A 13,757-nucleotide genomic window follows, 5' to 3' on the forward strand; every position below is an offset into this window, starting at 1 on the left:
CGGCCAAATTATTAGAAACCTTCAGTTGGGGATCAGGAATGTTGATAGCATTTTGGACAATGTGGGGAGTAGTTTTCAGTGGTTTTTATACTCTGGAGCGAAATGTTACATGGTTCATACACACTTCAGTCTACAGTTTGTCTGATTTATTACATGCAGCTGTGCTTTGTTTCTTTAACTGTTAAATTCCTTTTGTTTCAGAGTCTGTCAGTATTACATTTTACTAACTCTCACCAGCTGTCATCTGTCACAAACAGGCTTTTATTGTTATTTTTGGATTTTAAGTACAGCTTTCAAATTTATTGTAATGCCAGTGCCAAGAAGCTTTACAAAGGTTTCGAGAAGTCAACCGAGTTCCAGAGTATTTGGATCCACGGTGTCAGGGCGCCGTGACCCTTGACTTCCTTATCGCATGATGATCCAGGAGCTGAAGCACTTTCTGCTGTTTACTTGAGAAGGAGAGAGAGAGAATGTGAAATCAGAATGTAGTGTAGTGCAGACTGTTGGCCACTAGATAGAGCTGACAGATCACACTCTGCCCTGAAACTGCAGAAAGACTGACCAGCATCTCTTTCTCCTGCCATTTCTTTTCTTTCCCTTCTCTCTACTTCTCCCTTTTGTCATCTCCGTAGATGGATCAGTTGTCAGATGAGGAGGTTGAGGTCAGGGAGGAAGAGGAGGAGGAGGAAGAGGACAGCGATAAGGAGGACCAGGACCTGGATAAGATGTTTGGAGCCTGGCTGGGAGAGCTGGACAAACTCACGCAGGTACAGACAGCAGGGAGGCTCAGAGCTGATCTGACATGTAGACAGACAGTGGATGCATTGCTGTACTGTTGTGCCAATGAGCAAGCCTGTATTGTTAGCCTAAAATCTGAAGAGGTGTTGCACACATTTATTTTCTCTTTGTCTATCCAGAGTCTGGATGATGGACGCCCAGAGCAGCCCCCTCAGCAGAAAGCTCCCCTCAGACAAGAGACTAACATGGCCAACTTCTCCTACAGATTCTCCATCTACAACATCAACGGTCAGGCACTCCAGTTCCCCTGCAGTTTGATAACTTTTAAAACACACACGTTTCCTCTCTCGGTCTGCTTTGGTCTTATCTCACATTCTGATTTCTCACATTCTGATTTCTCTGTGTCTGCAGAGGCATTGAATCAGGGGGAGAACGTGGACCTCGACGCTCTCATGGCTGATCTCTGCTCCATCGAGCAGGAGCTCAGCACCATCAACACCAAACCCAACAGCGCTGGCAGCATGGCTCGCCTGGGGTTGACCGACACCAAGGTGCACATTCACATCTGCATCTTATGTACTGTATCTTATCACCCAAACCTCATCAGAAGTTTGTCTATTCTGCCACTTCATTAAAATAACTTCAATTATAAATTGCTTTTTTGTTCTTAAATGACACATTTTGTTCTGTGTGGTCAGCTAGCTTTCAGTGAGTCTATACGTGCTCCTTCTTTGCATCTCCAGGTCCGTCAGAAGCCCCCTGCAGGCCGCAGCAGCAGGCAGCAGCCAGCAGGGAGCAGCAGCGGTGGTGGTGGTGGTGGGGGTGGAGGTGGAGGAAGCAGCAGTAATAGTGTTAGTGGTGGTGGGGGCAGCAGTGGGGCAAGCAGCAGCAGCAGCAGCACAAGAGCATCACCAGCTGGCACTATCAGAGCTCCCACCGGGCATCATGGGAGGCCGGCGCTGGCCTCTAACTTCAGTCTTGATGACATCACTGCCCAACTGGAGAAGGTGAAATGCAGTATAAATATAAGTGTGTGTGCTTGGTGTTTTTATATCCATCATTTATTTCAGCAAAATATCATATTCCTCAAAAAAACCCAACTTTGGTTTTATAACACAGTGAACCACATTTCTGACTGTAAGTAAACCAACCGCTGCCTCATCAGGCTCATGGAAGTCTGGAGAAATCCAGGCATAAAGGGACACAGTGGGCTCTCTTAATACTGCAAACCAGCAGAAATAGGTCAGGGGGAATTGGAGGCAGAGCCTTAGCTGCTGCTCAGCAGAGAAGGAAACTTGCTTCAGTGTGTTTGCGGTTGAACAATGGGCTTCCTCCCAACTGTGTTCAGTACTTTGCTGCAACCTTTTAGATGCTGTTTTTTCCTGTTGTGTGGGATTGTCTGGTCGAAAACCAGAAACCGGTGGTGTATTGAAACATTCCAGTGTTGCAAACAGCCATCAAAGCATCAAGGAGCAACCACAACACCAACATATTCTGTATTCACTGAGAACTATTCAAAGACATTCAGTTATTCACCACTTCATAAGAATTAGTACCCAAGTTTAGCAACAAGGTCAGTACAGTGGAGCTTTCAGTCCAGACGAAACTCAACAGCTATGCCGTGCTAACATGGCATGCACTGATGATTTTAAGCTGTTTGGGTAATGGCCAAATGTAAATAAAGTTTCTTCTTCTGTTTGAGTCTCTGAGACTGTCAGTTATATTCATTCAGTGTTGCTGGGCCGCCAGCTTTGGCATTGCAGCAATCCCTGGCTTCATGTGACCTTACATACAAATGATTCCATTGAGTTCGACGCAGTGAGATACACAGATTCTTAATTTGGGAAAGAAGCAGCACTAGAACATTTTGATGAGATTTGAAAGATTGATTCATCCAGAGTTTTGCCAGCATTATATGTGTGGGAGGACATATTTCCTTGATGGTGTGAAATCTGCGTTATGTTGTTGGGCCAAAGCACCTGCTAAAATCCTCTGTGCTCGCTCCTGTTTGTTTTGTACGATCTATGAGCCCAACCTCTGATACCTGTCCTGTCTGTTTACCCATCAGGCCTCTCTCAGTATGGATGAAGCAGCTCGTCAGACCTCCTCCCACTCTCTTAGCTCCGCCTCCTCCTATACGTCAGCCACAATGCGACGGCCTGGATCGTCTCAGCGCCAGCACCGACGCACAGGATCGGTTGGCACAGTCAGTGAACATGAGGTAAATTAAAGTCACCTCAGCCTTTTTATTCGACCTCCTTCTAACAGTTTTTGATTAAAATGTGTCAAAAATCAAATTTATTTACCACAAGAGTGCTTGAACAGTTGTATCTCAAACTACATTCCCCCATAGAACCAAATCAATATTTTGAGCTTATCAACTTTATATCAATTCTATCAATCATTTGGGGCCATTAAGTCTCCACCTGACTTCTATGTTTCTTGGGCTTTGAGAATGACATGCCTGTCATTTCTCTTGTCTTCCTCCTGTTGTGCCACTTTAGGTGCGTTCTATTGTTCACTCGTCGCGCTCCTCCATCACCTCGGCATCCGGGGTTTCTGTGAACTCTGCCTCTTCCATGGATTCTTTGGACAGCGTGCTTCGCTCCAATGAGTCGGACAGTCAGCAGCCTTCAGCTACTCCCTCAGCTGGAGCCAGTCAAGGTCATCACAACACAGAGGTACATACTTTTTATGAACAAAATGAATGAATGATGTTCATGTTTCATTTCTATTATTTTGTCCAGCCCATATATAGCAGTGAAAGCTGGCTAAATAAAAGAAACACTTCTCTGATTGTAACCTTCCTAACGGGAGGTTTCAACTAACCAGCAGCCTCATTTAGCAAACATGCTGATGGTCTATAAGGCATATTAGCTAATGGGTTAGTCTGAAATATGAGCTTGTTACCTAAGCAGATGCTATGGCTAGCTAGCTAATGTGGCCATTAAACACAAAACCCTCTTAGGAATGATTCTCATAGTGCTGACAGGAGGAGCCCGTCACAGCAGTCTACCTCAGCGCCGGTTTCATGTTTCAGGTGTTTAGCAGCGGGACTGATGCTGCTTTGACTGCATTTATCTCACTAAAGCCTGTCCGCTGACCAGGATTATGCTGAGTCTGCTATCATTTCAAGATGATTATGAAGGGATTATGTGTTTCAGATGATAGCTGCATTTAAAATACAGGAAAAATCATTAGCACACATGCAGTTTTAGAAGGGGCGACTGAGAGGGTCAGAATGTAAAGGACCATGTGAGGGTCATATATGCTTTACATGACTTTTACTTTACCGCCTGTTGTCTTTGAGCAGGTTTTAGTTGGAATGATCTTTGGTCTGCTTGTGAATGCAGTGCAGACGTGCTCTGCGTTTGAAAGTGCATTACCATGTGACAGTCACAGCACACACAGTAATAAGAGCAGATGTTCACTGCTGGTTGGTTTTCAGTCATCATTCAGCTGCTGGCTGCAATGTGGGAACCACAGTTTAAAAGAGATGATTGTAAAATGTTATGTGTTTAATCACAAGATTTTGAAATAAGTTGTTTTTCCAAATAGATATATCATTTACCCAAAGTGTCTTTTCAGGTTTCAAGTCAAATTTTTCTCCCAACTGCTACAAAATGTTACTAAATCAGTCCTATTGTTTCCCGGAGCTGCGAATCAGGAGCAGGTCCGCCCTCCCTTTCTGTTGAGTTTTTAATAGTGTCTGTAGGTTGTTTTAGGTTTTGCTGCAGCAGTGGTTTGTGTTGGTTGGCATTTTCTTCTGCTGCTGGCTTTGTGGTGCTGACAGTTTCTGCTGCTTCAGGCTGTGTACTCGCTTCTTTTAAGATCAAAACCGCTCAGTTTTTCTGTCCCAGAATATACTGACAAGAAAAGCCTGGTCATAATCTTGCCTGCATCACCTGCGTAGACAAATGTGAACAATTCGCAGCTGCACTAGCAAAACATGAAAAGGATAACATGGGGAAAAAAAAAACAGCCAATTACAGAGATTGTTTTTCACATCAAATTTTCAATTTCACAAGGTTTTTTCGAGTTTTTATACCTTATATTGTGATTTCTGACACTGTTGGCTGTTGGGGAAATTTAACCTGAAACCTTGTTAATGTTAGTGCCTTTCTCAGTCCAAAAAAGAAACCCAATGAGCTGCTCTGCAAACACAAACCCTGTTCAGTGAATAGGAAACTGGGTTACTGCTCCAGTTTATCCAGTGCATACACAGATACTACAGCAAATCTAAGAGAGTGACGGAATGAGTAAAATTAGAATAATGAGATGAGAGGCCAGAGTGAGTCAGCAAATGAATATAAGTAATAAAAGAACAAAGCAAAGGCGAGGATGGAATCTACAGGGCAAACATAGAGAGAAGCGAAGAGCAACGCAGCTGAAAAGAAAAGAAAAAGAGAAGAAATGCAGAGAAAGAGAAGCAGAGGAAAACAAAAAGAGAGAGATGAGAGGAGACGATGTCCCAGAGCGCTGCTCCCATGAGTCCCGCTCATTAGAAACTGGGACTGCTGCACTTTGAATCACTGAGTCTTTCTCTCCTTTACATGCTCACTCTGAGTGTCTATTCCAGGCAGTGACAATAACAACAATTCAGAATTCACTAAATCCCCCCACATGGGACGAGCAAGCAGCAGCAACCACCAGTGAACGTAATGGTTTGATGAACAGCTTCAACTAACAAACACAATCCAAATTCTACCTGTTTTTGCGTGATAGTTCAGATTATTTGACAAGAAATTCCCAGCACTGAGCCTGGATAAGGCCTGCAGTGTCTCATGATGAGCCTCCAGGTGATAACAGTGTGATGCATTAACAGTACAGTGAATGGAAGATAAATGATTTGTTAAAGAGGAAGAGGAGTAAAGATGTTGGGCAGCAGGAAGAAGCTTATCAGCCTGTTTTGTTAGATGGGACAAGCATAAGGAGACGTAAGTGCTGCCTGGGTAAGGCGGTTTTGTTGCAGGTCATACAGTAGCTGCTCATTTCCTGTCATCTGTCTCTATCAAAAAAAATCACCATTAAAAATGAAATAATTATAAAAAGTCAATTTAGTGCACATATAGAACCAGAAATTGTTCCAAAAGCAATTGTTATATACAGTATCGAGCTATGTACCGGTACCATCGATGATGTGCATAAATATGACTGTAGGATCATATTGTGGGTTATCCTGCATGTACTCATTGATGATTCAGTCAAAGTATTTACTCATCTATCATTAATGAAAATAAGGTCAGATTGTTCAGGAGGAAGAGGCCACAGTTAGAACAGAAACCTACACATAATATTTAATAATTCAGCCTGCGTGTGAGGTTTAAACTCACAAGTGCAACCACAGACCCTGTGTGTGTCAGGAAGGAGCACACACACACACACACATACACACACACACACACAAGCAAAGTCTTCCTATGTACCAGCTCAGTGTCCTGGAGGGGATCAACACACACACACACACACACACACACACACGTGCACACACACTTGGATGTTGCTGGTCACATCTTGGCCAAAGGGAAAAGCTGACCGTAATCGTGTGTGTGTGTGTGTGTGTGTGTGTGTGTTTGACCTAAATATTATTTTTAATCTCTGGTTATCAAGAACTAATGCTTTCTATAAAATGATTTCTAGTGATTGAAGCACACACACTCACACACACACACACACACACACACACACACACACACTCTGACAAGATTATGAAAGATGAGAGCAAGATAATATTTCACTGTTTGAATATAAAGTGCCCATTTCTTTCACAGTCTTTCTATCTTTCTAAAATACTGGATGGGCTCCAGATATTAACAATATTCCTGTTTGGAACAAAACAAAAATACTCTGAAATATATATGTGAGGTATCAGAACAGATCAGCAAACTGCCGTTGGACCAAGGTATCACAAAGCTGAACAGGACCTCTGACCCTTCCTCCACCCTGACGACCACAGCCTTACTCTCCTCAGCCTGCTCAGTAGGAACCTGCTCAGGGTGAACTGGTGACTCACGGCATGGATGTGTGTGGTTATATCCAGCTCACCGAGCCGCAGATTTGGCCCATGTCTCTGGAATTCACATTGTCAGTAAATATGAGTAATATGGTAAATAATTTAGCAAATGAATAATGAATTTAGATTTGCTTGGTATCCTGCTGGGCTGGAGTTAAAATCCTGTGTGTGAGCCTTCCATTCTCCGAACAGTAGTGGCTCCATATCCGTTTCTATTTGAATTATTTAACCTTTATATCCCAGAGAAATGGAATCCACTCCACTTTAGTTTGTGTCTCAAGCACATTGAGACAACAGATGTCACTGGATGCCTTAAATGTCTCTGCCCTGGTTTTATCCACAGTTCTCAAACAGCATAATCAACACTGAGTGAGCTTCCCAGTAGTTTGTAGCCTCACTGTCTCACACTCTCTGTGCCTAAACATGAACACAGGGCCACATTTAGACATTCAGCGTTCAGCCATCATACAGGGAGAGAGGAAAGAATGAAACAAATTGGAGCAATTTCTCCACCTACAGGAACAGGAAGCACAGCAGAATGCAACACAGCAGCTTCACTTGACCAGATCACCTTTACACAAGCTGGGGTTAAAGCAAGTGACAAGCAGCACAGTTACATGGTAAAACTCTTAATGCAGTTCCTCTCATGGCCTCTAGATGTCAAGTCCAAGAAAAATCAACTAAACTGAAATGAGTAGAATTAAATACTTAATGTAATTGGAGTTCTGTGTGAGGCAGTTCAGTTCAGTAAGGTTTAAAATGGGACATGTTTCAGAAGGTATTCGCTTGATTGGTAAAGAGTCTCAGTCTGTCACACTCTGCTGGGGTGCTCGCCACCTGGCCGTCCGTCCTCGCCTCCTCCCATGTTCCACCCCCTTTTATTTAGGATTATCTAGACACAGTATCTGGCCAAAATATGCAGTGAGCAGCAAATCCCAAACTCCAGGTTTCAAAAATTATGATCAGTGAAAGTGTCTTGTTATCAGGCTGACATTTTACGTCACTTTAAAGAGATATGGAAATAAAATCTGGGTAGAATGTTTTGAAGGAAAGTGAGCTCACATAAACGGAATCATCACTAAATAACTGCTTGAGTGTGTTGGTGATGAAAATAAATGTATTGATATAGCAACTTTCAAGCAGACAGCACAAAATGCTTCACACAAGAAAACAGAAGAAAAACCAAAAAAAGTAATTAAATGCAACAAATTACGGGCATTTCCTCCTTAAGGTGTTTCCTCCAGCATCAAAAGTTTCTTTATATGATGTTTTTAATGTGTGTCCTTACATTTCTTTTCCATCCCATCATACCTGTAATCTCTTTATTATGTGTACCATTCTCCTTCACAGGTTTCAATCTCTGACCACTTAAATCAGTGATGCTGATGTTTTCCTGCCGCTGAGCTCTGCTTCACCACACGGCTTTCTGCTAAACTGCCACTTCCAGTCAATCAAACACCAGATTAATTCACCAGGACTCTCTCTGTCTGTCTCTCTCTTTAAAGCACTCCTATCTGGACAGGGAAACCTCTCTGATTCTGAGAAACATAGCAGGAAAACCTTCCCACCTGCTGACCAAGGTGACACCAACCTCCTCATGCATGGCAACACCCTGTCCCCCTGTCTGTGTCTATGCATGAGGAAATGAGCATGCATGTGGTTTTGCTTGGGATGCTTCTCCCTCTTTCACCATCTCCTCTCAGAAACCAGTTTGTGTGTGTTAGTGTGATGCACAGCGCCGTGACGTGTCCTGTTTGGCAGCAGTATGCCAGTGTATAATCCCAAAGCTTTACAGAGGCTGTAATACAACTTGGTGTCCCCAGGCAGTATCAGAGAACTCTCACTTTCGTGGAAAATTAGCTGGTCCAGTTTACTGTTTGAAACTAGTGCAACTGTAGCCAACCTGTTTGTGTTCATCTGGTTTGTCATCATGTGGAATGAGTCAAAATTCGCAGGAGATGTCAGACGCATTGGTCAAGTTTCTAATGACTGAACAGACTCTGAAATAGAATTGAACAGCAACTTGATTTCCATGCATGACCATTAGTGAAATAATTTCAATTATAGTCCAGAAACACAAATGAAAAAACGTACTTCAAAAGGCCTTTGTAGTGTAAATCACAGCATTATTGATTTCATGGAGAAACGTTTGCTTCCTTTTTACTTGCATCTTGTTTCATTCACAGTCGGGCACACAGGTAGATACAAAATATGCAATTTTAATCAAAAATGGCCGTCAATCTGTAAAGCTTTGTGAATACTGGCCATGACTGTGTTCACCTGTGCATTTGTGTGGAGCAACATTCCTCATGTAAGCAGAGGCATGCGCCACACTTCTTGTTTGTTACAGTGATGACAGTGTTGGTTTTCTCTCTGCAGCCAGAGTGCACAGGCTGTTTTGTTTTTTTTTTTCTCTATGAAGCATGAAGATTTGCTTTGTTTAGGAAGAAGAAAAGGCATGAGTGAAAGCAAACTGCACCTGACTCCATGTGCACTGTGTGCGATATGTGACACGTTCATTGCTATGATGTGCCAGTGGCTGACAGGACTGAAGAGTCTTACAAGGATGCAATCACACAGGAGTCATTGTAAAAAAAGAAGCACAAGTTCTGCTAGCATGCCTGCACTCACTGCGCTCCACCACTTTGCCTGTGATAGTATTCTATACTGAAGTGTTGTTGGAAACCACTGCAGGCTTCACATTTGTGCGATTTGCATATCAAATCACAAAGGCCAGACTGATCTGTTGTGTTTGTTGTACATACAGTTGTCATAGCAGTCTTGGCCCTAATTGGACAGTGGAGAGACAAAGTGTCAGTGATGGAAGGCACCTGACTCCTTCCACTAGCCTCAGCCGCTAACACACACCCTGTGTGATTGTGCTGTAAGACTGTTTCAGCATCACTGTTTGCTTCTGATGAAATGTTTGGGATGATGATAACAGTAACGATGATGTCAGAGTTATTTAGTCATGTTTTATGAAACTAAGTGAAGGTAAGTGCAACAGCGCTTCTGTGTCTGCTTTTATTCACGAAAATCAATTGAGTGATGCTCATGTGTTCCCTTCATCTCTTATTTGACGGCTGCATTATTGCACATAGGATCAATACTTCTCAGCTCTGCTCATTTTCTGCCATGAGACCATGACTCCTTGCCCATGGTGCTTTTTATTGCACCTATTTCTAAACAGCATTGCTGGGCCTAAAGGGAGGCATAACGTTATTTTACTGTTGGACACAGTGCTGGATCCCGGATCCCAATGAATTCTTCTTTGCCCAAGAATCGTTACGTTCACCTCCAGTGTGTTCCGGGTGTGCAGTGTGTAGTTTACAGCGTGCAGCAGTGACCTGAGAGGAAGCTGTTAAACGGCATTGGTTTGCTCTGTTGGGGAATGAGTGTTTGGAACTCAGCCAGTTGCTGTAATGGAGCTTAGTAGATGAGTCTGATGCTAGCTAACGCAGATCAATGCCGATAATTGGACTAGCTACTACTCTAATTGTTGTTGGTGGTGGTGTTGTTGTTTAACCCAGACCAGGACACTGGTGGACATCAGCCCTTCCTCCGCTCTGGATGGAGAAATACCTCATATACAACATGACAAAATAAACCAAACAAGATTTGAACGTCAGAGAAAATATGTGGTTACAGTTTTGAGGAGTTATATCTGTTCTGAATTACTGATGCTGTAATACACAATGTAGAGGAATGTCCTTGGATGGACGACTGGATGATATGAGACAGTCATGTTAGTCTCTGCTGGTCTTAACCTAAAGCTGTAGGCTTCTTAATGGCAAAGGGCAAAGTTTTATTTATCTGTGTGTGTGTGTGTGTGTGTGTGTGTGTGTGTGTGTGGAGAGAGAGTAAGGAGGCTTTATTCTGATTGGATCAGCAGTGTCGTGATTTGATTGGATGATAAAGCACATAAGGCACTTTGATTGGATGTTAGATGAATGTGCCAGCTCTGTGGGGATAATCCTCTTTGGTGCAGAGACGAGGTGATCATATATGCACACGTGCCCAGTGCCCACGCACACACACACACACACACACACACACACACACACTCACAGCGGCTGGCTGCCAATGGGCTGTCTCCTGTGGACGTGTCTTGTCTTTGGCTGTCTTCATCATGGCAGCATACAAACGTTTCAGTCTGCTCCAAGTCCTTGTCATTTTATCAGCCTTTTCAGTTTGGAGAAGAATTGCTTGAATTCCTTAAATTTCGTGGGGTCACATTGACTTTTTGGATCAAGCAGATCCCTGTAGGCTACCATACTTAATAATCTATTGGACATCCCTGAATTATCAAATTGCACAGTGCACACTTTTCCAAACGGATGCACTGTTTCCAAAACGGATGCATTGTGTTGGGCAGTATTGGATTTTTAGTAACAGCACAATCCTGGCTCCAGACATCACTCAGGGCACAGTGGGTCCAAATTAAGTGAATATAGTCAGATTAATGCTTTACTTTTAAGATCCATTTATCTCAGAGCAGCTGCCACTGGCTTCAAATCCAGCTTTTAACCGCTGTGGACCAAGCCCAGATCACCCGTCTCATCAGCGCTCAGTGTTTCCTTCCTGCAGTAAGTCTGACTCCACTGATTCACGGCATAAAGTCCTCTGAGTTGCTTGATTTTGTTTTCATTCGTGGTCCCAGATTAGAGTGGGGAGGGGCCATGAAGTGCCCTGAGATTCCAGGCAGATTATGAGCTATGGGGCCAGTCTAATTCCTACAGCAGTGATTAGGCTGGAGGTGTAATTATCACACTCATGGACTTGGCTTCCAGGGCACAGCTCTGTCTGTGTGTGTGTGTGTGTGTGTGTGTGTGTTTGTTTGTGTGTAGCATTGTGTATGTGAATCTATTTGCGTGCAATAGTGTGTGTGTGTAGTTGCATGTAGCATACTGTTTCTGTGTCAGTGTTACACTGCCTCAGCAATAAATGCAAACTGCCCACACACTGTCTTGTGTAACACACACACACACACACACACACATACACTGCTGGCCCACTTCTGCTGTATCTATAAGAGTCTCATCGCTTCGCTCTGTTTTGAGCCTATGGCGGCTCAGGAGGGACACATTCCCTGTGACTTCAAAGGCAGCAGGAGCTTTCCTGGGCAGAAGTTAATATAGCAGCTCTGTGATGTAGGTCAACTGAATATCTATGAGATGGAGAGGAAACGTTTACGCCGCAAGCTGGAAATGACGTTGATGTCAGTGGGAGGTGGCAAAGAGAAATGCACAGACATCTGCAGTACAACAAGACTGCAGAAAAGATCCTTTATGTCTGATGTTTAGAAACTGAGCATTTTATGTCCAAATCAAAATGCAATATGATGCCGTGAGAGAGCATCACAGACCAAAGGAGTCCAGTGAAAACAGATTTGGGCTTCATGCATGAGTGAATGGGGAGTGGATTATCATATATGAATTGGGATTTCACTGATTTCCTGAATGATAGAAGGATTTTTTAAGTGAATAAACTCCCTTCAATACATTTCATAAATTAATTAATTACATCTGTGATCCCACTGAAATACTTTAATTACACCATGATTAATTTGGTAAATGAATGGTATTGTAAGAGGAAATAAATTAGGGATTTAGTTTCATAGTGATATTGTCCAAATAAATGATTGAATTTCGTGTTCTGCTCAAAAGCATTTGCCAGATAAACACAGTGTTTTAGAGCAACATATATTAGTATTATTTTACTGATGCTTCTTTCTATTACACTGCCCCCTTTGCTGCTGCTACACTGCAAATTTCCCTGCTGTGGGATCAACAAAGGATTATCTTATTTTATCTTATCCTATGTAAACCATGGATCTGATTTTCTGAATAAATGAAAAACTCTACTGGGGAAGTACATCAGAATTCTGTCGAGGGAAACCATGGCGAAGTCCCCTCTGGGCTTTAGAACGACAAATTATAATACTCATACATGCATGGCCATACGTGCATCTCAAGCTCGAGGACACATGACAGTTGAGATCAATAGGTGGTTGGTGCTGCCCTGTTTGAAAAACAAGATATTGGACAATAGCAACCATTAGAGACCTTTTTAGACTGGATTTTTTAAAAAAGATTAGAAATTTGTCAGAAGGAAACCATGAAGACACCTTTGATAACACTGACAGTCTGGAGAGTAGCCTCACGGTTGCTAAGTGTGCTACATTTGAATGTGTGGAAATCAAACGTGTGGTCAGCGCCTTGCATTAGCACACTTTGTTAGCGTGATGATGAAGTCGTTGAAGACACAGATGAGGGGGTCAGTGATGATCGTGATGGCTGTGATGATGAAGATGAGGATAGCTGACACTTCTTTAGACAGCTGCTTCAGGCATGAGATATTCTGTTGATGAGGAATTGTGAAAACACTCTAATGCTAGCTGACACAACATAGAGTGTCAGCTAGCATTAAAATGCTAATGCTAATTCGTGCAGCAGAGAATAATGGCGTACGACTGGTGTTTTAACATTCCCTGACTACCTGCGTTACCTTCCTCACTTTGGAACATGCTAACACTAACATTTCTATGAACTATTTTTATGCAGTCATTAAAATGTTGACTTTTATCTTACAGTTCAAATGTTAAAAGTCACTAACAGATGATGTATTATCTAATGTTTCATCAAAATTAATCCTCTTATTTATTTTTTGCTAGATTCACATCTCCATATATTATTTCTAGCTGTATTTAAGCTCAAGTAAGTGTTACGCAACTCTAATGTTTGTGCATCACAACTAGTCCGTGCCAATGCTAATTGACAATGTTAGATTTATGCAACAGAACATTTTTACATAACACTGCATTAACCTTCCATTACCGCTGCTTCGTATTTTTTGTCTTTCACACATTGTAAATGCTCACAGTCACCAACAAATGAATTACATTCATGTATTTTCATTCGGTCATAGTACATGTAACTGATATAGCTGGCTGTTTTTGTTATATAACATTTTATTATTGCATTATAACATTGGCTATTTTACATTC

The 13,757-nt window shown here is 42.5% G+C and overlaps 1 protein-coding gene across 2 annotated transcripts in view; it reads left to right on the forward strand.

Moving 5' to 3' along the window:
- Positions 1 to 13,757, forward strand: part of raph1a (Ras association (RalGDS/AF-6) and pleckstrin homology domains 1a) — a 60,776-nt gene that overhangs the window by 28,540 nt on the left and 18,479 nt on the right. The window contains exons 3-9 of one of the 2 annotated variants that reach the window (XM_076746480.1): positions 633 to 767; positions 918 to 1,026; positions 1,150 to 1,289; positions 1,482 to 1,745; positions 2,807 to 2,959; positions 3,243 to 3,419; positions 8,257 to 8,331. In XM_076746480.1, coding sequence (XP_076602595.1) covers positions 633 to 767; positions 918 to 1,026; positions 1,150 to 1,289; positions 1,482 to 1,745; positions 2,807 to 2,959; positions 3,243 to 3,419; positions 8,257 to 8,331 — 1,053 coding nt within the window. The remainder of the gene's footprint in view (positions 1 to 632; positions 768 to 917; positions 1,027 to 1,149; positions 1,290 to 1,481; positions 1,746 to 2,806; positions 2,960 to 3,242; positions 3,420 to 8,256; positions 8,332 to 13,757) is intronic. The other variant, XM_076746481.1, reaches the window with a different exon arrangement.

This window comes from Chaetodon auriga, chromosome 13 (assembly GCF_051107435.1).
Source record: "Chaetodon auriga isolate fChaAug3 chromosome 13, fChaAug3.hap1, whole genome shotgun sequence".
Taxonomy (NCBI): Eukaryota; Metazoa; Chordata; class Actinopteri; order Chaetodontiformes; family Chaetodontidae; genus Chaetodon; species Chaetodon auriga.